The sequence below is a fragment of the Sminthopsis crassicaudata genome, chromosome 1, assembly GCF_048593235.1.
Source record: "Sminthopsis crassicaudata isolate SCR6 chromosome 1, ASM4859323v1, whole genome shotgun sequence".
In the NCBI taxonomy this organism is placed as follows: domain Eukaryota; kingdom Metazoa; phylum Chordata; class Mammalia; order Dasyuromorphia; family Dasyuridae; genus Sminthopsis; species Sminthopsis crassicaudata.
In genome coordinates, this window is record NC_133617.1 from 401,725,036 (window position 1) to 401,752,607 (window position 27,572).

At 36.3% G+C, this 27,572-nt stretch overlaps 1 protein-coding gene across 2 annotated transcripts; it reads left to right on the top strand.

Moving 5' to 3' along the window:
• The first annotated feature begins 2,065 nt into the window (after nt 1–2,065).
• Nucleotides 2,066–27,361, top strand: INTS15 (integrator complex subunit 15). 2 transcript variants are annotated; one of them, XM_074280045.1, is made up of 7 exons: nt 2,066–2,403; nt 4,400–4,598; nt 5,802–6,023; nt 8,369–8,534; nt 10,708–11,235; nt 17,735–17,774; nt 23,706–24,705. In XM_074280045.1, exons 1-7 carry the CDS (start codon nt 2,159–2,161, stop codon nt 23,920–23,922), a joined length of 1,617 nt encoding a protein of 538 aa, XP_074136146.1. In that variant the 5' UTR covers nt 2,066–2,158; the 3' UTR covers nt 23,923–24,705. The 2 variants fall into 2 exon arrangements, with proteins under 2 accessions (XP_074136146.1, XP_074136147.1); XM_074280046.1 differs by having other exon boundaries at nt 2,379–2,737; nt 23,706–27,361.
• The last annotated feature ends 211 nt before the right edge of the window (nt 27,362–27,572 follow it).

Below are 27,572 nucleotides of genomic sequence, written 5' to 3' on the forward strand. Positions count from 1 at the left end.
TAGTTGGGAATAAAGGAGTAAAAATAGATTGGGTACTGATTTTGGAGGGGCTGGCTTGATTATTATATTTAAGGCTAGAATATTAGATCTGGGAAGAGACCTGGGAAATTATTTACACCAAGTGTTTGCAACTTCATTCTGATGAGTTACTTTTGATTTACACAATACCTTGTGATATGTGGTAGGGGAAGAGTGTGAATATTCTGATAATAGAAGACAGTAATATGGCAGTTAAAGGGGGAGATAACTGATGGGGTATTAAGTTATAACAGCAGTAGCTTGCTTTGAGATCACCCAGGTAAAGATTTTAAGACAAGGTTGCAATTGATATGAGAGAAGTTTTTATTGGAGAATTTTTTTTTTAGCAGACCAATTTAGAAAGGTATTTCATTGGTTCAGATATGTTAATAAGAACTTAGTGAGAATAGTGAAAAATGATGACAATTGTAACAATGGGGGATAAATATAAAGAATTTAGAGCACTTTAAGCCTGGGGAAGATCAGATCATTTTCAGTGCTATAAGATGTAGCTAAAGCTGCAAGTCCTAAAAACTGGCTGACTTTAAGCGGAAGAGTTAGCACCATGAAAAACTGACTGTTGGAAGTCACTCTAAAGTAGGGGTTCTCAAACTTTTTAATACCATGGACCCTTTAGAAACTTGGTGAAGACTAAAGGCTCTTTAAAATGTTTCTAAACACATAAAATAAAATGGTATTACAAAGAAAACCAATTATGTTGAAAGAGTAAAAAATACGTATTTATTTTTAAAATAAAAGCTCAGAAACCCCAGGTTAAAAATTCTTAGCTAAAGCTGGATTCCTCATTCTTTACAGGTTGTATTGATCAATCTATCTTAGTTCCAAATTTATTTTATAACCAAAAGCAAACATTTCTAATTGTTTAGCTGGTACTTAAGGAGCAATATATGAGAAAAGGTTTCCAATTTGTAGCTCTTAGGAATTTTTATTTCTAAGGATGCTATGTGGTTCCTGTGGGTATTGACTTTGGCTAACAATGAATACATAGAACAGATATAAATAACATTTTATTTTAGAAGAATTCTCACAGATTTAATTCTGGGCTGCTTAGGAAATTTGATTTCACCAAATCCTATCAGACATGTGATCACATCTTTTAGTTCACTATTAGTCAGAATTTTCTAGTGGCTCAACCATTCATTTTCACTTTGCCTTATTTTATATCAACTTCCTTGCCTATCATTTATTTCTCTTACTGGGATCTGAATAACAAGAAAAGAAGAGAGAGAAATAAAGAATTAGTTAATCAGCTATCTTAAGGGTAAGTTTTTTAAGTAATTAATTAAATTGCCTAGAAGATATATAGGCAATGTAATCACATATAACTAAGTTGTGATTTTTAAAAAATCTTACAAAGATTTTGGAGGCAGGTCATCTAATCCTGGTCTCTTCCTAATGCCATTTTATGGTTACTGACAGTGGACACCACAAGTGGTAAATAAGAAATAGCTTGAGAGAGCACAGTTAGGGAGACGAGGGAGAAAAGACAAGGGAAAAGACAAGTTCCTCAGTGGAACTCACAATTAACCAGGAGAAAGGAAACGCCCTTTTGAGGTTGGAATATGCCCTTAGCTGGCAGGGAGTTAGTACCCTAAAAGAGTTAGTAAAAGAAAGACAACATGGTGGGGGGTGAGAAGAGAGACACCAAGAGTCTTGGAAGGGAGAAGAGACACATGTCTACGCTATCCTTGCTTTTACTCTTTCCTCAACCCGCACCTCTTCCTGGTATTTATTTTGTATATGTAAGTCTGTCCTGCCCGAGAGCAGAGATGTGTTCCCTTTTTTTTTTTTTTTTTTTTGGGGGGGGAGGGTATGCTCGACGAAGAGCCCAGTGCCCGGTACTTAGCAGGTCATTTTATGTTCCTAAACTCACTCATTTTGGGTCTGGTGAGAGACCGCGTCCCCGAGATTGCTTTGTTTTTAAAAGCCAAACCCGGAGACCCGGTCCTCAGGTTACTTACTTTCTAAAGCGGAAGACAGAAGGGTGAGGACAGGAAAGCCCTCCCTCCGGGAGCTTTAAAGAAGCCGGATTTCCTCATTTTACAGATAAGGAAACTGAGGCGGGACTGTGCAAGTTCGCTCTGGGGACTGATAGGTCTTGACGGCGCCGGGTGGGTGGATGAGGTCGAAGAGAGTTTCTAAGATGGGTCGGCCTAAGAAGAGAGGAGGTGGGTTGGGGCCTGAGGGAAAGGGTCCGAGGGAAAGGACTCCGCGCCCCAGCGAGGAGAAGCCGAGGCCCCAGGAGGAAGGAAGCGAGAGGAGCAGGGACTGTCACGGGACCCAAAGCGCTGGCTCGGGCTCTTCGGAGGACTCTCTAACTAAGCGGACCGGAAGTCAGCGTTCGACGCGGCAGTGCCTAAGAGGGTGAGTGGCCGCCTCGGCCCCGCGGGACTCACGGAAGCTTTGTCTCGTTCCTGGCTTTCCAGGCTTCTCTGCTTATCCTCGGCCAGCCTCGGCCTCGGGGCCCTGACGATCTAAGCGCCTCGGACCGCCACTAGGTGGCGTCGAAGCTCGATGGCCGCGCCCGGGTCTGCTTTTGGCCTCGTCGGGCCACCGTCGCTTCGCCTCCGTGCTCGGCCACCCGTCCCGCCGCTTCGGGGCCTCCCGGCTGCTCCTTCGCAGCGTAGTCCGCCTGTTCCCCGAGCCTCAGACTCCCTGCCCGAGGTGGCAATGTGCCGCTGAGCCGGGCCAGGAGAAGGTAGGCCTGCCGGCGGGTCTCGCTCTGAGGCGGGCGCCGGAGCCGGGGCTGGGCCAGGCCGGGCGGGGAGGGGGACGGAGGCGCTTGGGGAGACCGTGACGGAGCCCGCGCCGACCCCTCGGCGGTCTCCGCTCGGCGGGCCGCAGCCTGAGCTCCGGGTCCGCAGGAAGCCCGCGGTCCCAGCCTGCGGCGAAATTTCCTTTTGTCCAGATTCCCGACGGGGCCGGGCGGCCTCCTTAACGAGACCCGGCAGAGCTGGGTCCCTTCTTGCGGAACTCGGGGCGGAATCCCTCGGACCGGATGCTCGCATCTGCCCCCGCTGGATGACGAGGGGCGGCGGTGCAGCGGGAAAGGGCGCCGGGCTCCGGCTCCGCAGCTCGGGGAGGCGGGGATTGCTGCAGGGTGCATGCAGCCCGTGCAGCCCTGCGCCTGGCTGTGAGAACCCCGGCCAGCCCTCTCCCCCTCTGAGCTTTGGTCTCATCAGCACTAGTGCGAAGTCCTGCCGAAACTCACAAGTGCTCCACCTGCCTTGCGACTTCAGGTCACGGGAGGTGTTAAAGAAAGAGGCCGAAAGGGCTGCCCCCACCCCCGAGAGTGGCTCAGCCCGTTTAGAAGCGGCGCCTGTGGAGAGCTGAGCGTTCAGGCTGAGCGTGCGGCACGCTCGCCGCTCTCCGCCCGCGACCGCGCCGATGCAGCGCTCTCCTAGCTCCCCTCATCCCCAGCTTCTGTGGTCAGAGTAACTTCTCCCAGCGTGTAGAAATCCTCGGGTGAGACTTCCGCACAGCTCTTCTAAGCAGGGGACCAGCCCCCTGAGGATGCTCTTTCAAATAGCCCGAGCACGGTCCAAGGATCTGGGGACCGAGCTCAGCATTTGCAGACTGAGAGGCCCTCCCCCCTCCCCCAGCTTGCCTGCCGCCTGCAGCATTTGTGAGAACTAGTCACAGGCACACAGCAGAACTTTATTGCAGGCCTTCTGCATCATAGGTGTCTAGTCAACCTTTGTTGCTTGTCTTGCTTGTATTATTTTCCTTATAGATTGGTAGGAAATGTGTATCAGGTCAATTTAATAGTATGACAGTTGCTGGATCAGAATGAAAGTTTTACATTTTAGTGAGATGAGAAGGTCAAGTGAGGAGTAACCTTTTTTACAAATAAATGGCCCAAGAGATGAATGAGATAGCTGCACAAGCCTGTGGTTGTCCCCTCAGGACGCTCCGTTCCAGAGCTGATACACACACACTCAGCGGATTACTTTCCCCACTCCTTCATATTGCAGATGGAGAAACAATTGCTGAGAGCCTAAATCTATTGCTCAAGGTTGTGTGATGGAACATGAAGCCGGAACTAGAATTAAATTTTCTGACTTGCAGGTGTTGTTTGTATGTAGTTAGCTTCTGTTGCTGCTTTACTTTAAGGATTTGAGTACTGTTGTCTCAAGTGTACTGAAGACTTGAAGACTGGATCTTTGGACACCCAAAATGCTGTTGGTTTGGTTTGAGTAAGCAATTTTAAAATAGGGAAAAGGCCAGTTTAAAATAAAAGGTTTAAAAATTGCAGTCTCAACTTTATCAGAAATGGAGCACATATCAGTAATAGCACTGAACAAATGTACTGTAATTTGGGAGAGAGAATAAGTCATTCCTTGTTTTTGTCCCCTTACAGGACCACAATGAGTGACATTCGCCATTCCTTGATCCGCCGAGATGCATTAAGTGCTGCTAAGGAAGTATTATATCATTTGGACATTTATTTTAGCAGTCAACTCCAAAATGCACCACTTCCTATTGTGGACAAAGGTCCTATTGAACTTTTGGAAGAATTCATATTTCAGGTTCCCAAGGAGCGCAATTCCCAACCTAAGGTATATAGTTAAAATTCAAAGCAGGATAAGTGGCTATCAGTTGTGTTATGTTATATTAATAATTGTTGTGTTATAATAATATAATATTGTTGTTATAATGTATTAATATATTAACAAAATATATTATTATATTAAAACCCTGACTCTCATAAATATTGGTATACTTTAGTGCATCTTTATATTACAGATTTTAAAAATTCTCATTTGTTATTCTCAGATTTCTCTATTTGCAACTTTAAAGCTGTTTTAATGAGTCTAATGTAACAAAAGGGTAACTAGTGCAACGATGCATACCTAGTAAAAATTGCATAAGATAAGCATAAACAAATTGAATTTTTTTTTTCTTAAGGAAAGGAAAACTCTTTTCCTCTTTAAAGTCCTGATGCTTTGAGGGATTTGATTATTGACCAATCTAGTATACTACTAACATTTATTAGTTAGTAAATATGTATCTCACACTGTGCTAAGCACTGGGATACAAAAAAAGGCAAAAGAGAGTAATGGGGGTGGAGGGAACTTACTATATATAATAACTTGTTCCCCTTGATTTTCTGAAGGTAATTTATGAATTCTAATCACCTTCCTTTAAAAAGAAACAAAGATAAAAATAGGCTTACTAGAGTTAAAATACTGTAGTCCATCAGTCAGCCAGTGAGCACTTATTAAGCACCTGTTATGTGTACTAGAAATTTTGCCAAGTGTTTGGGAATATAAAGAAAAAAGAAAAAGTCCTCAAGGAGCTTACATTTGAATAAAGCAGAAGGCATACATATGTAGATATTCTATAGAATGAAGATAAGGCCAGTTTGACATCCATGCTTAACATTACATTAAAGTTATACTTTAGGGGCAGCTAGGTGGCGAAGTGGATGGAGCATCAGCTCTGAATTCAGGAGGACCCGAGTTCAAATGTGGTCTCAGACACTTTACACTTCCTATCTGTGTGATCCTGAGCAAGTCACTTAACCCCAGCCTCAGGGGGAAAAAAAAAGTTATACTTTAGCCCACCTGTGTGAGTGTAACACTGACCCTGATTTTCAGGGTTTATAGCATTGAATTCTTTGAGAATAATCAGAAATCAAACAATAAACAGTAGTTGTGAGATTTTGATAATAAAATCTGGCAACAAAATGCTTATTTTTTTACATGCAAATTAATATAGAAATACTAAGTTTTATTGGATTTCCTCATTTTATTTCACAGAGGCTGAATTCACTTCAGGAGCTTCAACTTCTTGAAATCATGTGCAATTATTTTCAGGAGCAAGCCAAGGATTCTGTGCGTCAGATTATTTTTTCATCCCTTTTCAGTCCTCAAGGGAACAAAGCAGATGATAGCCGGATGGTCTTATTAGGAAAGTTGGTCTCAATGGCAGTGGCTGTGTGTCGGATTCCTGTGTTAGAATGTGCTGCATCTTGGCTACAGGTAAAAAAAAAAAAAAAAAAAAAAAAAAAGCATGATTCAAATAATAACTGTAAGGATAGGTTCTGCTAGGTGACAGGTAGTTTAATGAGTTTTGTTTTCTTTGATATTATATATATTAATTACTATATTTGAATTATAAATACCCTGAATTAATCTGTGTGGACATTACCTGTACTAATACAGGAGACATTCTTTAGATAGCTCTTTGGTATCCTTTATGACTAAAGAAAATACTGCCACCTGGTGGCCACACTTCTGGAAATAAACTTATCCAGACACTACAACAATGATCCTCTTGAGGACAGACATGTAAAACAATTTCCTGGTTTCTGAAAAGCCAAACTTGAAATTTTCAAGTTTCTTAGATCCTTCTATAGTTTCTGGTCCATTGGCAAAGGATTTAGTAACCTAGAATCTCTTCTACACTACAAGTAAAGCACCAGTGGAGATTATTAATTATAGTATAGTATATTCTGATAATCTATGTACTATATTTTAATATAGTACAAAGCTTCTTTAATTGTGGGTTGTGATCCCATTTGGGTCATGTAACTGAATGTGAGGAGGGGTTACAAAATTATGATTTATTATCAATAAATATTTGGTTTTTATACCTATTTTATATACTTATGTACCCAAGGTTGCATAAAATTTTTTTAGGTGAAGAGGGATCACAAGTGGAAAAAGTTTTAAAAGCACTGTTATAGCATTTTAGACATTGTTAATTTCAATAATCTTAAGGAATTGCATCTGCCACAGAGAGAATAAGTGATTAAAGGGAATTTCTCCTTGGAAAGTCCCTTTATTATTGAAATCATAGGTCTGGACCAGAAAAAGTTATTTAATCATTTCTTATTTTATTACATAGTGTAGTTAGGCATGATATTGGAAAGTTAAAAATCAGTTTAAAATAAAATTCCACAAAGCAAGTTTTTAATAGGGATGACTTTTCTCTTCAATTGAATATGATAGAGAATTTTGAAAACACTTTATAACTTTCTGGGTAGAATTTTTTAACATACATGAATATGTTAAGTTAAATTTTAACAAATTTTAAACAGATTTTAGTTTCTATAGTTTTCCTTCCAAAAAAGATGCATGGATAAGCATGGGAAGTGTTATTTTGCATTGAATCATCCTCCTGGCAATGATAATATAACTATTCCTTAAAGAGTATTTATCAATAATCAAAGAAAATTTGAATAATCAGTTTAGTAGTTTCTTAAAAATTAGTAACCTATGTGTATCTGTATGAGTGTCTTTATGTCTATGTCTGTTATGACCACTCTATAAACCAAAATCATTGGCTAAACAAACTTATTTCTCAATCATATAACAGATTATGTACAATATTATATTTTATAAGGTAAAGTAAAAGCTCATTGGATGGTGAGAGGAGGACATATTAGTGTGAATTAGAATATTTTTCAAGTACATGTAATAATTCAAATAGGCTATAAACAAGCTAATACAAAATAGATATCTTTAGTGCTCTACTTCACTCTGAAGTTTACAAATAGTTTGATCTATTAAGCACATCCTTTGCAATCTCTTTTACACTTTTAATATGGTTAGCAAATTTGTGTGGTCTGCTGCAAAGAATGTAGAATGTAGTAAGAGATATCATCTGGAAAATATATGATGGGAAAAGGAGTTGGACTGATTTTATTGAGCATGAGAGATGAGGGCTGCACTACTATCCATAGGGTTTAAATATATAATATTCCTCATATTCCTCTAAAATGCCATTTCTTGTTTGACCAGATCATTGTATGTGATGAGCAACTCTTAGATTAGTGAATATCATGTTTTCTAACCTGGGATCTTGGTAAGGCTACAAAATAATGAACTTTTATATGCTCACATTAAGTCAAGTTAGACAACCATTAAAGCCCTACATATTTCTGATACTTAATTTTGTCAAGAAGATTATCCTGAATTTCTCCAAAGCTGTACTGATAAATCATGAGTGAGGCAGAATCTCTCAGGTTGGAAATGTTTTTATCTAAGAGCTACGAAACCTAAATTTATCAAAGACTCATCACTGACTTTTAAAGGCTATCTACTAAACTGCAATAGGTTTATGATCTGTTGGTAGAGAAAATACCCTCATTCTACCTAAAATTCATATTTCTTTAAAATACTGAAATGCTTCTGTGATCTTTTCTTATTTAAATTTTGAATCATTCCCTGACAACCCATCTCTATCTCTAAAGAATCCTTAAAAAGAACTATGTCAAGAATTCTTTATATCTTTTCTTTCTGTGTGGGGAAAGCACCATAAAAAACTAATTATGTGCTGTTGTAAAGTACTTGTGATTACTTGTATTAAAAATTTTTTTCAGCGCACACCTGCGGGCTACTGTGTGAGGTTAGCAAAGGCCTTAGTTGATGACTACTGTAGTTTGGTGCCAGGATCCATTCAGACATTGAAACAGATATTCAGTGCCAGCCCTCGCTTCTGCTGCCAGTTTATTACAGCTGTTACTGCATTCTATGACCTTTCCTCAGGTAACTTATTAAACAAAATTATTTTCCTAAGAAGCTTTACAGGAAAAAATTAACACTAACTACTTATATCTCCTAAGTTCTATTTCCTTCTTTGATAATGCCCAAATATCTATCTGTATTTAGTACATGTGCAGTATTTTGCCTTTTTTCTTGTTTTATTTACATACATTTTATTGAAGAGAATTTACATACTTGGCTTTTATTGAAAGCCAGTTTGAAATGGTTTGGGTGGGTGGAATTTCCTCTCTTCTTTCAACTGCCCTTTCCAGTATATGTTTATGTTTCCTTAAGGAAGTAAACGGAAACCAAATGATACAAATTGTAGTTGGTAAGACTAGACCCTAAATACCATTTCTAACTGAATTTTGTCCTTATCCTTATTTGATCCCTTTCTCGTAGATTCAAATTGTACACAGTAATAGAATGACTTGAAAAGGCATTCATTGTATTATATATTATATAAATTGTAATTTTTAAATATGACTGATTTGGGGGAAAAGGAAGAAGCAGGGCTGTGCCTATGTTGAGAGTATGGTTTTCTTTCCTTTAGAGATGAGAGTTCCTTAGTAAGATATCATGGAGGGCCTTAAAAATCTGTTGTGTGGCATTTTGGATGAAGCTTGGAAAACAAAACTTTCCAATGGGAAAGTACCACATATGTGTCCTCATATTTAAATTACAGTTCATGACTAACAAGATTACAGTGACTAACAAGTAGTATATTCTTCAATACTAACCTTAAAAACAATTCATTGAAACTACAAAAATATGACTTTGTTTATTCTGCAAGAATGAATATTAGCTAGACTAAGTAGGATTGTCCTATCACCAGATTTCATTTATTTAAACATTACTGTTTCATTCAGTTTTCTCTTTTGCTGTTTTATTAAACATTTAATTTTCTATAATTTTTTTCTAAAAATGATGGAATAAATAAGTAAATGTAATCTTTGCATAATATGCTTTCCTCACAACTTCTTTGCTACCAAAACAGGAAATTAGATATAATAACTAAAGTCTCCCTTCCCTAGCCTTTCACTTGATTAGTTAAAAAGTATCACTAGTTGCTTGTTTCATTTATTTTAATAAGCAGTTTTAATTTAACACACAGTTCATAATTATTGCTTTATCCTTATTAAGTCTTAATAAGAGACTTAGAGTTGCTACTGTCACAATTTCAACTCATGAGAAATAAACTTTGGGACATAAAAACTTATGTTGTTGCCTTAAAATTAAGATGCATTGTGTATCATAGATGGTAAACACAGCATGTCAAATTTTTTTGTTACTTTGGTAGTTTTATTCCACCCCTTAATTTTTACTGACATTTCTTCAAACATTTGATTGCCAAATTTGTGTAGTGTGTTAACTTGGATAAAAAGTTGCTTTCAAATTGCTGTTTACTGTTTCTTAGTATTTTTCACCCACACCTTTAGAATAAAATGAAAGACACTTTATATAGAATTATTGGGCTGCCTTTTAGAAGGAAATTGACCAGAGTTTTATGACAAACACATTTAAGATAAAAATGTTTCATGTCACTTAGATTAGTTAACAGACTTATAGCTGTACAGATTTATATATCTGTACATGTATGGATACACAAATCTTACACAGGTCCACAAATACTTTTATGCTATTAACTATACAGGTGGGCAGATATCTATAGGTATAAATACCCAGTAACTTGGACTGACTTATAAATGACACTCCAAGTTCTCTTAATTTCCACTGGTTCAGGGTTCAGAGGAGCATTTCATTCTAGGAATTACCTGCCCTCTATTACAAACACTTATAGACATTACAGGGTAGAAGAATGATTTAGGCAAGTGCAGAAGTATTGTACTGGTCAGGCTTTGGTCAGGATAGTCTCAGGGATCAAGCTTTGGTGTTTTGGTGCTTGCTTAGTCTCTAGGGTTTATGACTTGTGGCTTTGGGCACTGAGTACCCTAGGTGCAATGGATGTTAGAATACGCTTAGAAATAGACATACAGGAACATAATTACTCTCATGCTTACTTTCTTGAACATGTGTGGGGTATTGTGCATTGGAAGTCTGTTGGTAGAAAGTATTAAACCTCATTTTAAAATTGTTTACCCTAAGCTGTAATCAAGGTTGTATTTAACCTCCTACTTCTATCTTTTATATCTCAGTGGGCTTTTTCTTTTTTCAGATGAACTAATTCCACCTTTGGACTTGCTTGAGATAATCGTCAACTGGATCTTTGAGGATCCTCGTTTGATTCTCATTACCTTTTTAAACACCCCAATTGCAGCCAATCTCCCGATTGGATTTTTAGAGCTCACCCCACTCACTGGACTGATTCGCTGGTGTGTGAAGGCACCTCTCGCTTACAAGAGAAGAAAGAAGACCACGCTACCAAATGGCCACATGAACAATAAAATCACCAAGGAATCCGTAGCAGGAGTCGACAGAGACTTTCACCTTTTGTACTCAAAATTGCATCTAAGTGTTCTGCAGGTTCTGATGATGCTTCAGGTGCATTTGACAGAGAAGAATTTATATGGACGGCTGGGGCTGGTCCTATTTGACCACATGGTTCCTCTGGTTGAAGAGATTAACAGATTGTCTGATGAACTAAATCCACTCAATGCCTCCAAAGAAATCGAGCTGTCTCTTGATCGCCTGGCGCAGGCTCTGCAGGTGGCTATGGCGTCCGGAGCCCTGTTGTGCACCAGAGGTAAGCCAGTGCAGCCTCTTAGGAGCTGTGTCACTCATTACAGCAGGTGACTGGGGTTGTCCTTAATTGAGGTAAAATTCTTCAAATTGAAAGGAGGAAATTGTGATAGATGGTTTAAAAATCTAGGCCCCAAAAGTGACCAGGGTAAAGACTGCTCTGGCCATCTTCTGGATGTAAGTCACACAAATGGGTGGCTGATATTCTTGGTATCCTAACCAGGGAGATTGTCACCAAGAGGATTGAGAGCTTATTGCCAGAACCCCAACATGCTGCCAGTATTAATAGGTAGCACTGATGTTGTACTTGAAGGTTTGCAAAGGACTTCACATCTCTTATTTCATTTGTTCTGCATCACAGGCTTTTCTGGTTTGAGATTTGTACATGGGTCTTTCTAATTCAAAATTTCACATTCTAGGGGCCAGCCAGGTGACATAGTGGATAGAGCACCAGCCCTGAAATCAGGAGGACCTGAGTTCAAATGTGGCTTCAGACACTTAACACTTCCTACTTGTGTGACCCTGGGCAAGTCACTTAACCCCAATTGCCTCAGAAAAAAAAAAAAAATCCACATTACCAGATTTTACAAGGTAGTTAACCCTTGTGATAGAATTTAGGAGTAAGTGGACAAAAATGTTTGCTCCTTAGTGCCAGGAACTTAGCATAATTGGAAGGGTATAGGCTGGATAGATATGGAGATAGCTATTGTTATATCAGGAATACTTTGGGGTTTTTAGAGACCTTTTGTTCTGAGGCTTGAAAATGGAATGAGAGCTGCCTGAGTTTCAGTATGAGCTATACAGTGACCTTCATATTAGCACTTAGGTATATTTTTGGAAAAGAGTAGCTTGAAGAAAAAAAAAAACAGTGAAGGATTTTTTTTGGAGGAGGGCATTCGCCTGTTGATAGCCATCTGCTTTGTTTTCCATTCCTTGCCCTCTCAGAGTATAATGCTTTTAATATTTTTGATATATATTGATTAGACCTTTTTGCCTTTTACTTTCTTGGGATATATACCTAATATTTATACCTATTTTTTGCAAGTTGTTCCCTTTGCCTGAAATGAACTCTCTAAACTTCAATTTAGAATCCCTAAATTCCTTCACAGTTTAGCTCAGATGACATCTACATGAGACATTTCCTGATTCCTTTGGCTATTACTGCTTTACTCTTTAAATTGCTTTGTATTTACTTAGTATAGTTTTAAATAAACTTGTGTGTATACTATGCCCTTTGTGAAGAAATGAACAATGTCATTTTTTTGTTGAATATTCAATGCCTGGCATAAGACCAAGTACTTAATAAATGCTTGAATGGTAGTGGAATTGCTAGGCCCAGAAATAGTAAATTTTCCTGCATTATTCCAACTAGAAATGCAGAAATGTTAGGATATGTCTCAGTTCCATGTAAAAAGCATCACTGTGCCTATTTTTATAGAACCTCTATAGCATTGATTGTATTCCTGTGTCTTTTTTTTGAGTTTGGCCAAGTAGCAAGGTCTTAATTGAAACAATTGTTTTAATTTGCATTTCTTTTACTGTTGCTGAGTCAAGCAGGCTTTAATGTGGTTGTTTACAGTGGGCAAACCTTTTGAAAACTATACTATGTCCATTGCATACTTAAATCCTTAGGTATAAAATAAAGTAACTAAATCAATATTTTAAAATGCTGGACATAAATATATTTAAGAATTTTATTATACTCATAACATCACACTTAAATCTATTAAGCAACTTTAGGGAAGTTGAGTAAATGATTTGGTATAACCTTCAAGAAAATTATTTCTTATCACTTCTGTTTAGCATCTATATGATTTTTAATCATTTGGGGCTGCAATATTGTCAGATGATGCTCCATTCTGCTTTGTCTTTTCCTCATATATTGACAATGCAGAATCATGCCCTGTCTGATATATAGGCATTAATTTACATAGGACTTAATCAGCAAGCATTTTTTCTTTTTTTCTTTTTAAAACTTTTTATTTTTAAAATATATGGATAGTTTTCAACATTTACCCTTGCAAAACCTTATATTTCAGATTTTTTTCTCCCTCCTTCCTTCCACCCCCTACTTTAAACAGCAAGCAGTTCAATATGTTATTAAACATGTGCAATTTTTCTTTATATATTTCCACAATTATCAAAGCATTTTATTCTTTATATTACTATGTTCTGGGTACATATGTAAATTTATGCAAAATAAAAACAAGGGGGAAGCATATGGAGAATCAGAAAGGACTTCATATTGAAACTAATACTTAAATTGAGTTTTGAAGGGAACAGTATTTTGAAGAGGCAAAAATGAGAAGGAAATATCCTCCAGGCATGAATGACTCTATAAAGATTCAGAGATGGGAGATGGTGTTTTCTATACTGTGAAAAAAATAAGGAGATTGATTAGTCAGTTAATTAACAGTTGTGTGGAGAGGAGGAATCTATATAATAGGGCTAGAAAGGTAGCTTGGAGTCAGTTGTGAAGGACTTTACATTGGTTTGTATTTAACCTATAGGTAATAGTGAGCCATTGAAATTGTCAGTCTGTCAACAAATATTTGTCTGTTTATTGAGTAGAGAAGTGCTTAGTCAGAAAATCACTTTGGCAGGTGTCTGGAGAATGTCTTGGAGTAAAATGAAAAAAAATTGAGACAAGGAGACTGTTATAATACTATGTCCTTTTGAATAAATGACTTGTTTGCTAGTGACTAATGTTCATAATGTGGTAATTTTATGACTATACGTATTGCTGCTAGATTAAGTTCCTTTTTTCAAAAAATGGGTGATGTTTTCTTTTAGATGTATAGCCATTCATATCTTTGTAACTTTTTAGCGTAAAGTTATCCTAACTTACATGGTTAATGCGTATATCACATATCACATCATGTATAACGATGTGTATGTGTAAATCACTTAAAGTCCTGTTGTGGGCTTTCTGATTCCTTTCTGAGTGTGATTAAAAGTTTCATTTTTAGTCTTGTACCTTGTGTCATCAGACCGGAACTGACTTCCAACCTGTGATTGGCTAGAGACAGGAGAATCAGGACACAAACAGAAGTTTAATTTCAAAGTGATGAAAGCATTTGCAAGCAAAAGTCCTCCTGAGGGGTGGGTTTAACATCCTGGGGCAAGGCAGTGCTTTATATACCTAAATGGACTGAACCATGACAAATAATTCTCAGGTCTTGAGAAGATTTTCCCCTGACAAGCTCATTCATCCATGGACATTGCAGGTCCTGGGTCTTCTGGGAACAATCTCCAATTTGATTGTCTCACAGAAGACACAGAAATAAATGTCTTACACTTCTATAGGACCAGCTGGAACAAACCAGTTACATTTGTTCAGTGATGAAGAGAGGACTGTGGGAACAAGTGTGGTTCACAACATAGCATTTTCACTCTTCTTGTTATTGTTTGCTTGCATTTTATTTTGCTTCTCTTTTTTTCTTGTTTGGCATGATAATTTTATAAATATATATACATATGTTGGATTTTAAAAATATTTCTACCATGTTTAACATATATTGTACTCCTTGCCATCTAAGGGAAGGTGTGGAGGAAGGGGAGTGAAATTGGAACACAGAGTTTTTCAGAGGCTAATGTTGAAGAATTGTCCATGCATATGCTTTGAAAAATAAAAAATAATATAAAAAGTTTTTTATATATATTTCTGAAAGGAGTTTGTTCCTGGAATTACCAAAGACTCAGGAGTTTTCCCCTTTAGATGACTAATTGCCCAACTCCTTAATGATTAATCTCCACACTTCCAGAATCTTCTAAGATGTTTTTAGCAGTTCTACAAATTTTGCTTATCTGACTTTTTTCTGTAAGTCCAATTTGGCCAATGTTGTAATGACAGGAAAAAATGTCTTACAGGGTTTGTTTGTTTTTTTCTTATAATTTTTCTTCTTATAATCTAATATTCCACAGAAAGCCTAAAGTGGAGTTAGTCTTGTATGTTGGATCTAGTCTTGGATATTGGGACAATTGCTTCAGCTTTGAAAGTTCATTAATCTTTCCTAGTGTTTTCTGGCTATGGCCCCCAGAAGTTTTTCTTGCTGGCCAAATTTTTAAATCTTTCAAGGTAACAATCTAGCTCCACACAACATGACACAAACTTTTTACATTTTACAAAGACATACAGACAACAAGACAAAAACAAACAAGTAAACGTGCAAATCTAATTTTACTTGGTTGACTCACTTGGGGCATACAGAATTTGGGATGTACGGGGGAAAAAAAAACAACAGAGGCACACACAGGCCAGACAGAAGCACACAGAGGGGCCAAATTACAGAGATCTGCCAGTCTCAGAGTTAACCAATAGAAACAATTGGTTAGGGGAAATCACACTGAAACATGCAGGGGGGGGAAAAAACCCACCAAGAGATATACAGCAAATTTATAGACTTGCAGAGAATGGAGGTGTGCTTAGGATGTTCTTAGTGAATCAAGTCATGAGAGGGGCTCTGCAAATTTCCTCACAAAGAAAGATGAGCTTGTTTAATTAAGGGTGAGCCCAGAGGTTATGAGCAGGAAAAAGTAGTGGACTCACTAGACAAGGGAGGAGTTAGATTCTGGAGAAATCCCTTTGGTGTCTAGTCCATCCCCACTAGTATCACAAAGTTCACTTAGCCCTGTTCTTTGTCAAATCCCACTTCTGACACCAGTTAATGTCGATTGAAGCAGAATTGGTCTCTAATTTGTAGGTGGCCAGAGCCTAACGTAGCAGGCTAGAGGCAGGAGAGTCAGGACACAAATAGAAGTTTAATTTCAAAGTGAGGAAACAAACACAAGTAAAAGTACTTCCATCTAAGAAAGAGGGCTTAACATGATGGGGGGCAAGGCAGTGCTTTGTAAGTGGGCTGGACAAATCATTTTCAAGTTTTCAGTAACATTTCCCATGACAGGTTCATGTATGGACAAGGTAGGTATTCCTGGATCCTGTAGGAGCAGTCTCCAACTTGATTGTCTCACAGCAAGATACAAAACCAGTGGAAATAGGTGTGCAGTATCTAGTTTGGTTCACTTGGCAATTACAAGGAACAGGGATTATGAGCATGTCAAGAGATTGATTGATATTGACTCTCAAGTCCCTGGGAAATAGGGGAAATTAGAATCATAAATCCCTCAATGAAACCTGGTCAAAGCAAGATACTTTGCTAGAAGGTAAGATCATCTAGAACACAAAGGATTGTTGTGCCACGCTCAGGGCACAGCCTGCTTGCTGCTTTTTAGCTCTGGAAAACAAGGTATCTCCAAATATTTTGATATCTGTGAAGTATATTTTTGGGACCTAGGCTACATTTATAGTTTTAATTTTTCCCTTATATCTTCCTGATAATTTATAAGATGAACTGATTGGTTCTTGCCCCAAATTCTCTAGGTTATAATTTGAAATTATGTGGTCAACCCATATCTGTGTACCCCTGTCTGTCATAGTCTTAGAATTTCAGATTAACGACTTTTTTGGAGAGTTAGATTATTAACTTTTAGGGAAAAGTAGAGAATTCCACCTTTTATTTTTCTGACTGATTTGATAGACTAGTAATGTGAGAAATATTATTTTGGGCTTCTAGTTTTTTATTTTTATTATACTATTGTGTGATTTTAAATTTTCTTAAAATTTTATTGCATACAATATAAATGAAGAATGTTGTTTATAAATGAAGAATTTAGTTGTGAATAAGTGACCTGATTTTTCACACTGCTTTCAGAAGGGAGAGCTTTTCATATTCTTACCAAGCATTTTTGAAAAAGTATTTGCTTCTTTTGCCTCACTTCTTCAAGACTCCTGAACTCATAATCAGATAAACAAAGGTGTCTCTATGGTTATCCTTCTCTATCAGAACTTTTCACTGTGCAAGCCTAGTAACACATTGCCATCCACATTTAAAGGTCTGAGAGTATATGTGGTAGCTTAAGAAATGTATTGGAGAATGTATGAGTACATTCTCGTCCTGTGTCATACATTCTCTTCTATGTGTCCAGATCTTCTGTGTATGCACACTAAAAACTCTTTACTTTTACATTATGTAAAAGGATTGACTCCCTATGTATAAGAAGAGGATAATTTAATACTTATTGTATAGATTTGCCAAGGCTATATTTGTAAAAACGATCTCTTGGAAATATCAAGATTTATGCCCATAAATCTGACCAGCAAGCTAAACTCTAAAGCCTGTATTTAAAAAGCCAAATTATTTGTATTAGTTTTAAGAGACATTAACCAAGTTTAATAAAGTTCTCTTCATTCTGTGATTTTATAATTTTACTGAAATAAAGATCCCTTCCTCTGCAACCAGTACAACAGAAGTCTGCCACTGTAATTATTGTATTATATAATGTTTATACATGTATGTTATAAATATTATATATGCTAATTTCATTGCCTTCTGTTTTTTTTGTTTGTTTGTTTTTGAAAGCCTATTGACCAAAAAATCATAGAAAACATACAAACCATTTTTATCTTGTATCTGTTCCCTAATTATGTCTCTTTTTAATTTTAGATGACTTGAGAACTTTGTGTTCCAGGCTGCCACATAACAAGTAAGTTTCCATTTTAACATTTTAAACAGAATTGTCTGAATTGGGACCTTGTTATGGATGTGATGTTTAATTTTAAATCAGATCCTTTTTCATGTTGAAATCCTGTTATCCATTTCCTATTAAGTATTTTTGAGAATAAATAGTTTGGTTAAACAGAGATTCTTACATTTTTAGTCAACATGCATGGTACACAGTATACTTAATTCTGCTTTTTATCATTCAGATTTGGTGAATTGGAGATTTAGTTATCATTTCTAAAAGCATAGATTAGACCCTGGCAGATTCATTTAAAATGATGTTACTGATGTGAGATTGATTATTGGTACAAAATATAGTTTATTAATTTACAGTGAGAACTATAGTTTTTGGAGGGAACATATTTCTAAATCCTAGTCATATTACTTTTTCTACACCATTTGATACATGTCAAGGAGGCCAAAAATTGCCTCAATACAAACTATTTGCTAAAAGATCAAGTAGTTATGCCATTCAAAGTATTTCAGTATAATATCAGAGAACTCAGAACTGCATAGTTGTTTAGATTACTTTAACAGGTTTAAATTAGGTCCTAAAAAAAAAAATCACTTGTTTCCACTCTCAAGACTCTGAATCAAGTAGGTAAGGTCCTGTGTCGACCAGTAAGATAACTCTCACATTTTTCAATTACTTTGTTTACATATCTGATAACATTTTCTTTTCAAATTGCTGTAATACTGTGGCTTTTTCCTCTATGTTCACAAGGTTTTTTCCTTTTCCTCGTTTCACAACTTTTATCTGATTCTCAGATCATTTATTTTATTCCTTTTGTGCTTTTTAACATCATAGTCATTTCCCAATATTTTCTTCTCTATCTTGTAACTAAAAAAAACCGCAATTAAGCAAAACTATTTGACAAAGTCTTATAAGATATCTTACATTCCGGTTATAATTGAACCACCTACCTAAAAGTAGGAAGTATATTATATCGTCTCTTTTCTAGAGCCAGGATTTCTCATTGCAATTAATCTAAGTTAATTTGCCTCACTTACATTATTATAGTTATATGTTGTTCACTTGATATTTTCATCATTTCTTTATTTCATTCATCATTTCTTTCATCATTTATACATTCTCAGGTTTCTAGGTTCTTATCATTTCTTATGGAATAGTATATATCTCATGTATATACCACAGTTTGATCAGATAGTCTCAGAGGATATCTATTCCCTCTTCCCACCCCCATTTTCTGGCTACTATAGAGTGCTACTATAAATATTTTATTATATATGGTGTCTTTCTTTCTGAGAAATTCCTTGGGGAATTTACGCAGTAATGAGATCAAAAGGTTATAGATTATGAAAACTTTTAGTTATTCTTGTAGCATAACTTAAAATTGTTTTTCAGAATGATCACATCAATTTACAGCTCTACCAGTTGTATATTAGTATTTTCCCATAGCCTCTCCAACATTGACTATTGATGTTTTTTATTATTTTTGCCAATTTGATTGGCATAGGCAGAACCTCAAAGTTTTCAATTGTAATTACAGTATGACTCAGTTGATTTTTGTCATACAGTTGATTTGTATTTCTTCTGAAAACTGTTTGTAGTCTTTGCCTATTCAGGAATAAAGGTTGTAAATTCTTGCCATCAATTAGAGGAGGAGGAAGTAGGCTGATATTCTTATTTTGCACACAAAGAATATTTTTTAAAAATTTCTATTGGGATGCATAGTTTTATACTGATATGAAATAGTTATCGATTGTCCTCCCAATTAGATGCTAAGCTTCTTGACTATATGGATCATGCCTTACAAAGGACATTCTTCTAATTTCTAATATTAGAATTTGTTTTTTTTTCAGTATCTACAGCTGATGAGCCAGAAGGCTGTAGGGATAGTTCAATTTTCACTTTATAACTTGTTCTCTTTTTTTATATGGTTGCCTTTCTTGTCTAAAGTTATAAATGAAGGGGCAGTGGAATTAATAGTGGAAAGGGAGTCTTAAAATTGTCAGAATGAGGAAAATGTATTTAGCCTTATCTTGTTTAACTTTAGCCTTTAACTTGTTTACTATTCAGTTCAATTCAAACAAGTATTTAGAAGGAATTACATTGGCTATCTAGTCTGTCCTTTTTCTAAAGAAGAATACCATATCAGCACCATAAAGATTTTGAAGATCTCTCTAAGAAAAGTCCTTCAGAGAACTTAAAATTTAATTGTATAGAAAGGACATGGTTAAATAGCAAAATGATAGAAAACTATGACAAAATGAGAGTTGTAGAATCTTAGAGATCTAATTTGGTCCCTTCATTTTTAGCAATTACTGTTTGTGGGTCATTTTACATTATTAAAATGTTTTATGTCCTTTGCCTAGGGAGTGGTGCTAGAATTTTAAATAGTTCACTGAAATCTTGCTTATTTGATATCTAGTATTCCTGATAACTTAGATATCAACTGAGAAGTCTGGGAGAGTTGGTTCACCAAAGTACCTAAGTCATAAATTATAATAGATGTGATATGATTTGTCAGGTCACTAACCATAAGAAAGGAGAAGGCTCATTATTTGAAGATTATGAAAGCCAAGCCCTGAGGGGCTTATTTCCTTCCTACACTAGAAAAGTAGAGTAGTATTAGTACCAAAGCTGTAGTCACAAGAAAAGGATCTGAGGGGCTAATGAGAGAGGAGTGGGGAGAATACAGCTAGAGAATCCCTTGGGGCCTTAGTACCAGACCAAAACCTTCTATAACAGAGACCCTGCTCACAAGCTCAGGCATAGTCTCCACAGCCTAAATTGTGGTGGTTAATACTGTAGGTGACAGATGAGTAAATGGAATGTGCTACACTATGAGATAGGTGACAAAATTTACATAATAAAAGACATGGAGAAGCATAAGAATGGCTATTAACAAAAAAAAAATTAAAAAGTCTGATTTTGAAAAAGTACAAGAAAAGGAAAATTTTGTGACAGTAGGTTGTTCTTATTAAACATCAAAGCTCAGGATAAGTGTTCAAATGATTTGCAGCTTTAATTCTGACTAGAACACCTAAACCATATTTTCTTTAAGTGTTTCTAGATCAAAGAGTACCTCTCTCTCTTTCTGGCAAATCTCTCTCCCTTTTCCTCCCTGTTTTCTTTTCCCTATCTTTAGAAAAATGAGTGCTCTCTGACCTTTGCACCAAGAAACATTCAGAGAAAACATGATTTAGGTGCTCTAACCATATGAAGTTAAAGGCCTTCATTTGTGTTTGTCTGACATGAACAGCATGTGTTTACACACACACACACACACACACACACACACACACACACACACACACACACGTGAGTGGTCTTGACCTAAGGATGGAAACTGAACTGGGACTACAATTAGGTAATAAGAGGTAGAGGTGGGATGTATATAGGAAACTATGTAGAGTTTCCATTAATTTCAATTCCACAAAAGCCCATAATTGCTATTGATACTTTTCTTCATGTTCATTATGTTCATTTCCAAATATATTCTCTTCCAAAAATCAATAAATGAAAAAGTTTTCCTTAATTCCTAGAGTGTACCAGGGATTGAGGATACAGCTACAAATAATGAAATAATCTCTATTTTCAAGGAGCTTACATTCTTTTGGGAGAGATAATTATATACAAGAATGCATAAATATAGTTAATAAATATAACTATATACAAAACAATTAAACACGATAGTTTTGGAGGGAAGGCACTGGCAGTTGGGGAAATCAGAAAGGCATATGAAGCAAATATGTCTCAGCTGTACCTTAAAGTAAGAGGGCATCTCTTAGGTAAGGAGGAGAGTAGATTCTAGGGATGAGGAAATACCAGTACAAAACCAGAGAGATGGCAGATGGGATCCTTATGTGAGGAACAGAGGGAAAACAACTTTGGCTGGATCACAAATTACAGCAGAGATAGTAACATCTATTAAGATTGGGAAGATAAGATTAAAACCAGATTGTATAGGACTTTTAAGAAAGGGAGGGAGGAAACACACTTAGGTACCTGCTATATGGCAGGCATTGGGTTAAGCATTTTATAATTATCTTCATTTTTTTGATTCTCACAACAACCTTGAGAAGTGCCATTACCTCTGTTTTCCAGTTTTACTGGAGGTAAACTGAGGTAAACAGAGGTTGTGACTTTATCAGAGTCATCCAGCTAATAAGTGTCTGAAGTCAGATTTAAACTCGGGGCGCAGAAAATGGGAGGGCTGGGATCAAATGCACCCACAGGAAGGGTTGACTTTGGCAAAGAGAAGAGCTTCCTCTTTGTCTGAGGCTAGGGGAAAGGAAAAAAGAATTAGAGATGATATCAGGAGGTTTTGAGCTAAAGAGAACAGAAGAAGGAGTTCACATTTAATGGCCTTAGGATTATTTTTTCCCCTCAGTAAAATGAGTCATCCCTTATAACAGAGATCAGAAAAGAAAAAAACTTTAGCAAAATCAACCTGCAGCATTCCATATCATATCATGGGCCCTTGCCTCTGCAGTAAAGAAAAATGCATTTCTTCAATTCTTCTCTGGAGCTTCTTGGTTATCATAATGTAATTTTCTTCTGTTTATATTGTAATCATTGTGTTCATTGTTTTCCTGGTACTGTTTACTTTACTTTGCATCAATTTATGTAGGTCTTCCCTTGAAAAAGCATCTTTTTAAAAACCATCATTTGCCTAGAAGTGCTCTGTAATTGTAAAAGAAGAATTAGATTCATAGACAATCTAGAGTCAGATATGAATGCAAGTAGGCTGAAATATATTTTTAGTAATTGATGCTCATATAAGAAGTAGCCAAAAATAGATTATCAAGGAGACATGACTGTGAGAAAAGAAATTGATCAGTATTTGTCATGAGAAATAAGTGAACAATTCTAGGGGTGCGGTGCATTGGTTTCCCAAAGATAGTAAAAGAGCCTGAAGTTCTTCATATTAATTGTATTCTCTTTGGAGTTTTTAGAAAGATTTGGAAGAGACTTATCTAACTTTGTTTCATCTTCTTCAGCTGTTGTCATTGTGTATCTTTTCCCTAGTGATATTTTTCATATCACTTCTCTTACATAATTCTTTGGCAATGTTTTGCAGTCTGCTTGTACTCATTATTTACATCTTGATTGGCCTTTAGATGACCTTCAGGTTAAATTCTCCAGAGATTGATATTGTAATAACTTGTAGTTTTTAAGAGCTTAGGAGAAGCTTAACTCATGAAACCAACCTAAACAGTCCTTAACTTTCAGTTATCCAGAAAGCGATCTTTTCTTATCCATTCCAAATCTGCCAGGTAGCCAAGGCATTATTGAATTAGAATTGAATGGTTTTATTATTAGTTATTCTCAAGAGAACATGAGAACATTTTAATGTTTGAGTCACTGTAGAAGTGTAGGACAAAACAGAGCTATATCATTCATTCTTCATCCATGGAACATTTAGTAAGCAGCCACCATTCATGGGGTGAGCTACAAATATATATAGTTATGTGATCTGTTCTCAAAGAAGTTGCAGTCTTCTAGGGATAAGAAGACACATAATCTGGTAAATGTCATACAAATAAGTACATTAGTGCTGTGAAACCAACTAAAGGAGAGATTTGTAGTTGGGCGGGATTAGGAAAGTGACTTTCAAGTGGATTCTGAAAAAAGGTATAAGATGTCAACAAGAGAGATTGAGAAAGTGAAAAAGTCTTATGGACTCCACAAGTAGATTTGATGTGAGATGAGTATAACTGTTTTAGGGTAATTAGGAAGTTATGTTTTTTGAATCTCAGTTGTTCCTAGTTGATTGTGCTTCCAGTATCTAAAACTTTGTAAAGTGTGAAAGTTTTTCTGCTAATTATATATATATTCCTTTGTTTTTAACAGAGTATGTGCTGTCAACTCTACCGTCTCTCTTAATTCTTCATTTTCTTAAATAGTATAGAATTAGCAAACTAATATTTCTCTTTTACTTTTCAGTCTGCTTCAGCTCGTGATCTCAGGTCCAGTGCAACAATCAACCCATACTGCACTGCCACCAGGATTTTATCCTCACATTCATACTCCTCCACTGGGTTATCCTGCACATGCTGCACACCCTGCAATCCCTGCACACCCAGCTCATCCTGCACTCCCAGCCCATCCTGTACAGACGTTTATACCAGGCATGACTTTTCCATACAGGCCTATCCGTTAACTGACCCATAACTTCCGAAGAATCACAAATCCATTTTCCTTTATCTGGTGGATTTGAGATGAAAGCCTTACAGAGAAGAGGATTACTGCTTCAGTCTTTTAAAAACAAGATCTTTTTTTAAAAAAAAATTCTCTTCATCTCCAACAGAACTATACAGATCTATAAGATTTGGTATTCTTCCAAGATAGCAGTAGAATGGGCACTAGGAAGAAACAGATGGTTCACCATATTAGCCCTAAACTTGGACACATTCTTTAAAATCTAAACTGAATGGATGAAGGAAAAAATTACGGCCCCTCTGCAAAGTGATTTTTCAGTTTTTGTTTCTTTTTTTTTTTTAGTTTACAAGTCCTGTGAGCCTGTTGTTAATGAACAGCACCATTGTATTCACTTGTCAGTGTGTAATTTCAATGACACACAGCTGTCTGAGTCTATAATGAAAAGTGATTGGTTTTTTCCTTTACTGAGCCTTCTCAGAAATGAGAAGCCCAGAAAAGAAATCTAGTCTAAGATGCAGGATTTGAAAATTCATTTCTCCAGCTGCTCTCCTTTCCTTGTAAATGTTTGTAATGAGGCCCTGGAAGATACAGTGTCTATTTTTGCAACTATATAGAATCCAGAGATTGATGTGTTGTGATTGCAAGGCACACATGGCACTTTCCACTGTTAAAGGAAACCTGTAAAGATAAAGATTGCCCCTACAGTCTAGGAAAGGCACATCCTTTTGTTTTCTCTAGGTCTCTGAAATTTCCTTTTATCTGTTCAAATAAATTTTTTTAAAAAGAGAAATCTTGTAGACTTTATGTTAGTAAATTATAAAAAGCCAATTTAATTTGGTCTCAAATTAGATTTCTGCTTCCATGATTGATCATCATAACAAGGAAACTAAATAAATACGACTTTTAATTGATCACTGACAACACACTAATATCTTGCTTTGTCAGTGAAAGTATGATTTTCTGCTTTGGATTTGCTATTACGGTGCAATATTTACAACATAACTCTTCATTAAGAAAAATGGCCTATTGAATTATGGAGTTTTTCCTAGTACATTAGTAGAAGTTCTGTAGTGCTAGTTTTAGGAGGAGTAAGAAAATATTGATAAAAATCAGTTAACGTTATCATTGCATAAGTAAACAAAATTCCAGGAAATGAGAGGGCAGCAATGAATGGCTCCAATTTCATCCTATGAAAATTATGGGACAGATTGCTGAACTTTAATTCTATGACTTAGCTACTTATGACTTCCTAGTTGAAGATTACTTAATTTCTAGAGGACCAGACCAGAGTACTTATGCATTCCTGTGTATTTTTTATTCTAAAGACCAAAATTTCAAACAGCCTACAAAAGTACAATCTACAATATCCAAAGTGCAATGAAAGTGCCGTATTTCATTTATTGACTAACAAACCTTTTAAATGTTTCCTTAAACTTGGAAAGAAGTGGTGCTAACCTTGCTATGTAACTTTTCTTATAGCAGTTCAGCTTTGAATCATCTCTGGAACCTATTTTTTCAATATTGTTCAGTGACTTTAAAAAGTGTTTGCAGAACAACAAAACCAAGATTTTTCTATTTTTTTCAGTAGTTTTTAAAAACTGTTTATTGTGTGGGAAATCTGTTTCTCCCAGTTTCCCATTTTAATACCTGAAGAAAATAACCATTCCTTTGAATTTGATTTCATTATGATTGTTGATTGAATCTGATTCCCTTTTAAATCAGAGTCATAAATTGTTTATTTATATGAGGTACTGTTTTTTCAGGGTTTGGAGAGGTGTGCATGCCTCCATCTCTTGCTGAATGAGCTTCAAAATGTATGTAGAATTGAAAAAGATCAGAATGATGTTTTTTCCATGAAATGGAATGATGGTGCCAGCTGCTTGTGAAAAGCACCAAAAGAGACGTCTAAATTACACTACTTTTGCTTAGAAGGAATTGTTCCTGAGTAAAATATGACACTTCCCTGGCTATTCACAGTACTGTTGAAAAACTACCAAATGCTTCTCTAACTAGTCTTTCCTGGCTCCAGAATTCAATATGAATGACCATCTTACTTGGTACTTTGCAAGAGCCAGGGGAAAAATTTGTCTGGAATGAATGGAAAATAATGTTTCATTTTGGCAGTCAAATGCAAGCAAAATGTAGGAAGAATGAAGCAGATCCTTTGTGTGCTGCCTTTGTGGTGATAAATTGCTTAATACTTTAATAATGTAGTAATTTGTCAGTCCAAAGGTGTGATTGGGGCCATTACTGAATCTATAATAGTTACTCAGAAGCTCATTTAACTTGAGGAACCTACATTTGTTAACATTCTTTAAAGCAAGTAGCTTAAAGAATCACAATTTTTTGAGTGGTATTAGGTTAAGACTTAGTCAGTGAAAAAAGTCATTATATCCTTTATCTAAGAATACTAAATTGGATAGCCAGGATGGATTAGCTAGGTCCAGGATAGCACCTCTTAAAACATGGATTCACAGAATGTTAAACCAAAAATTGGAAGAGACATTAGAGGTCATATAATATAGTACAACCTCCAGCATCTGGAGGAATCCCTTTTATAATCCCTCTGTCAGTCATTCAACCTTCTAATACTAATAGTGATTAAGAGCTTGCTCTCATAAGCCAGCCTTCCATTTTTTAAAGAACTATAATTATTAGAAAGTTATTATTTTGAATCAGAAGTTGCCTTTTTTTTTTTTTTAAACGTTCTCCTTTTGGTCCTCCTGTTTGCCAGAGCTATACAGAACCAATTTAGTCCTTGTATGTGATAGCCCTTGTAATATTTGAAAACCACTAACCTTTTTTTCCTTTAGTTCTCTTTTCCTCGTTACTAAGAGCCTTAAAAGTAATTTGTGTTTATTGTATAGGGGTCTTAAAAAAACATCCCTTGTTTCCACAAAATTAGGTTTGTATCATGGCTAGCACCCATACCATTAATAGAAAGGAGCTCAACTTCCAATTATACTGGAGCATGATGGGATTTATGGGACTAAACTAAAATCAAGTGTTATGAGTAATTAAGAGTGATAAAAGGCTGAGAGTTTGTCTTGAGTTACATATTTTAACTCCTCTGTTGGAACATGTTATACCATCACTCACTTAGTTTGATGACTGTCATACACTATTCCAAAGTCAGTGACCTTTCTATATTAAACTCAGGGCTGCTATGTTTTATGCGGGGAATATCGAATAAGGAATTGTTGAGTGTGAATATTAAGGGAAAATAATATTCCTTTATGCAAGAATTTGCACTTTTGACTTTGAGAAGTTTCTAAATCATGCAAGTGCTAATCCAAAGTTATTTAGATTGGTTGGCAACAATAGATGGTTATTTGAAGAATTTCCAATCAGAGGGTAGAACTATTGGCAATAGTCTGGTATTTTGGATGTTAAGTGCAAACATTGACTACTGATTGCATTAAAGTTTCTGCCTTTATAAACATCTATGTAAAAAACAAGTGTCAGTTCTTGCATGACCTATTAAAATATTGAGTGTGCAAAAGGGAAAAGAAAGGCCCATACTATATTAGAGAACTGAGCAACTTTGGCGCGGGGGAGGATAATTAGACCCAAAAAATGAGTGGAAGGGGAAGAAAAGAGAGAAAAAATACAGGTAAGTGGCATATTTGCCAGTGTGAGCTTGGCAGACCC

Excerpts from the sequence above, each read along its gene's own strand:
- INTS15 (XM_074280045.1), top strand. The coding sequence starts at position 2,159 with ATGAGGTCGAAGAGAGTTTCTAAGATGGGTCGGCCTAAGAAGAGAGGA. Across the intron at positions 4,599-5,801 it reads AGCGCAATTCCCAACCTAAG|AGGCTGAATTCACTTCAGGA; the intron begins GTATATAGTTAA and ends TTTATTTCACAG. Across the intron at positions 8,535-10,707 it reads ATTCTATGACCTTTCCTCAG|ATGAACTAATTCCACCTTTG; the intron begins GTAACTTATTAA and ends TTCTTTTTTCAG.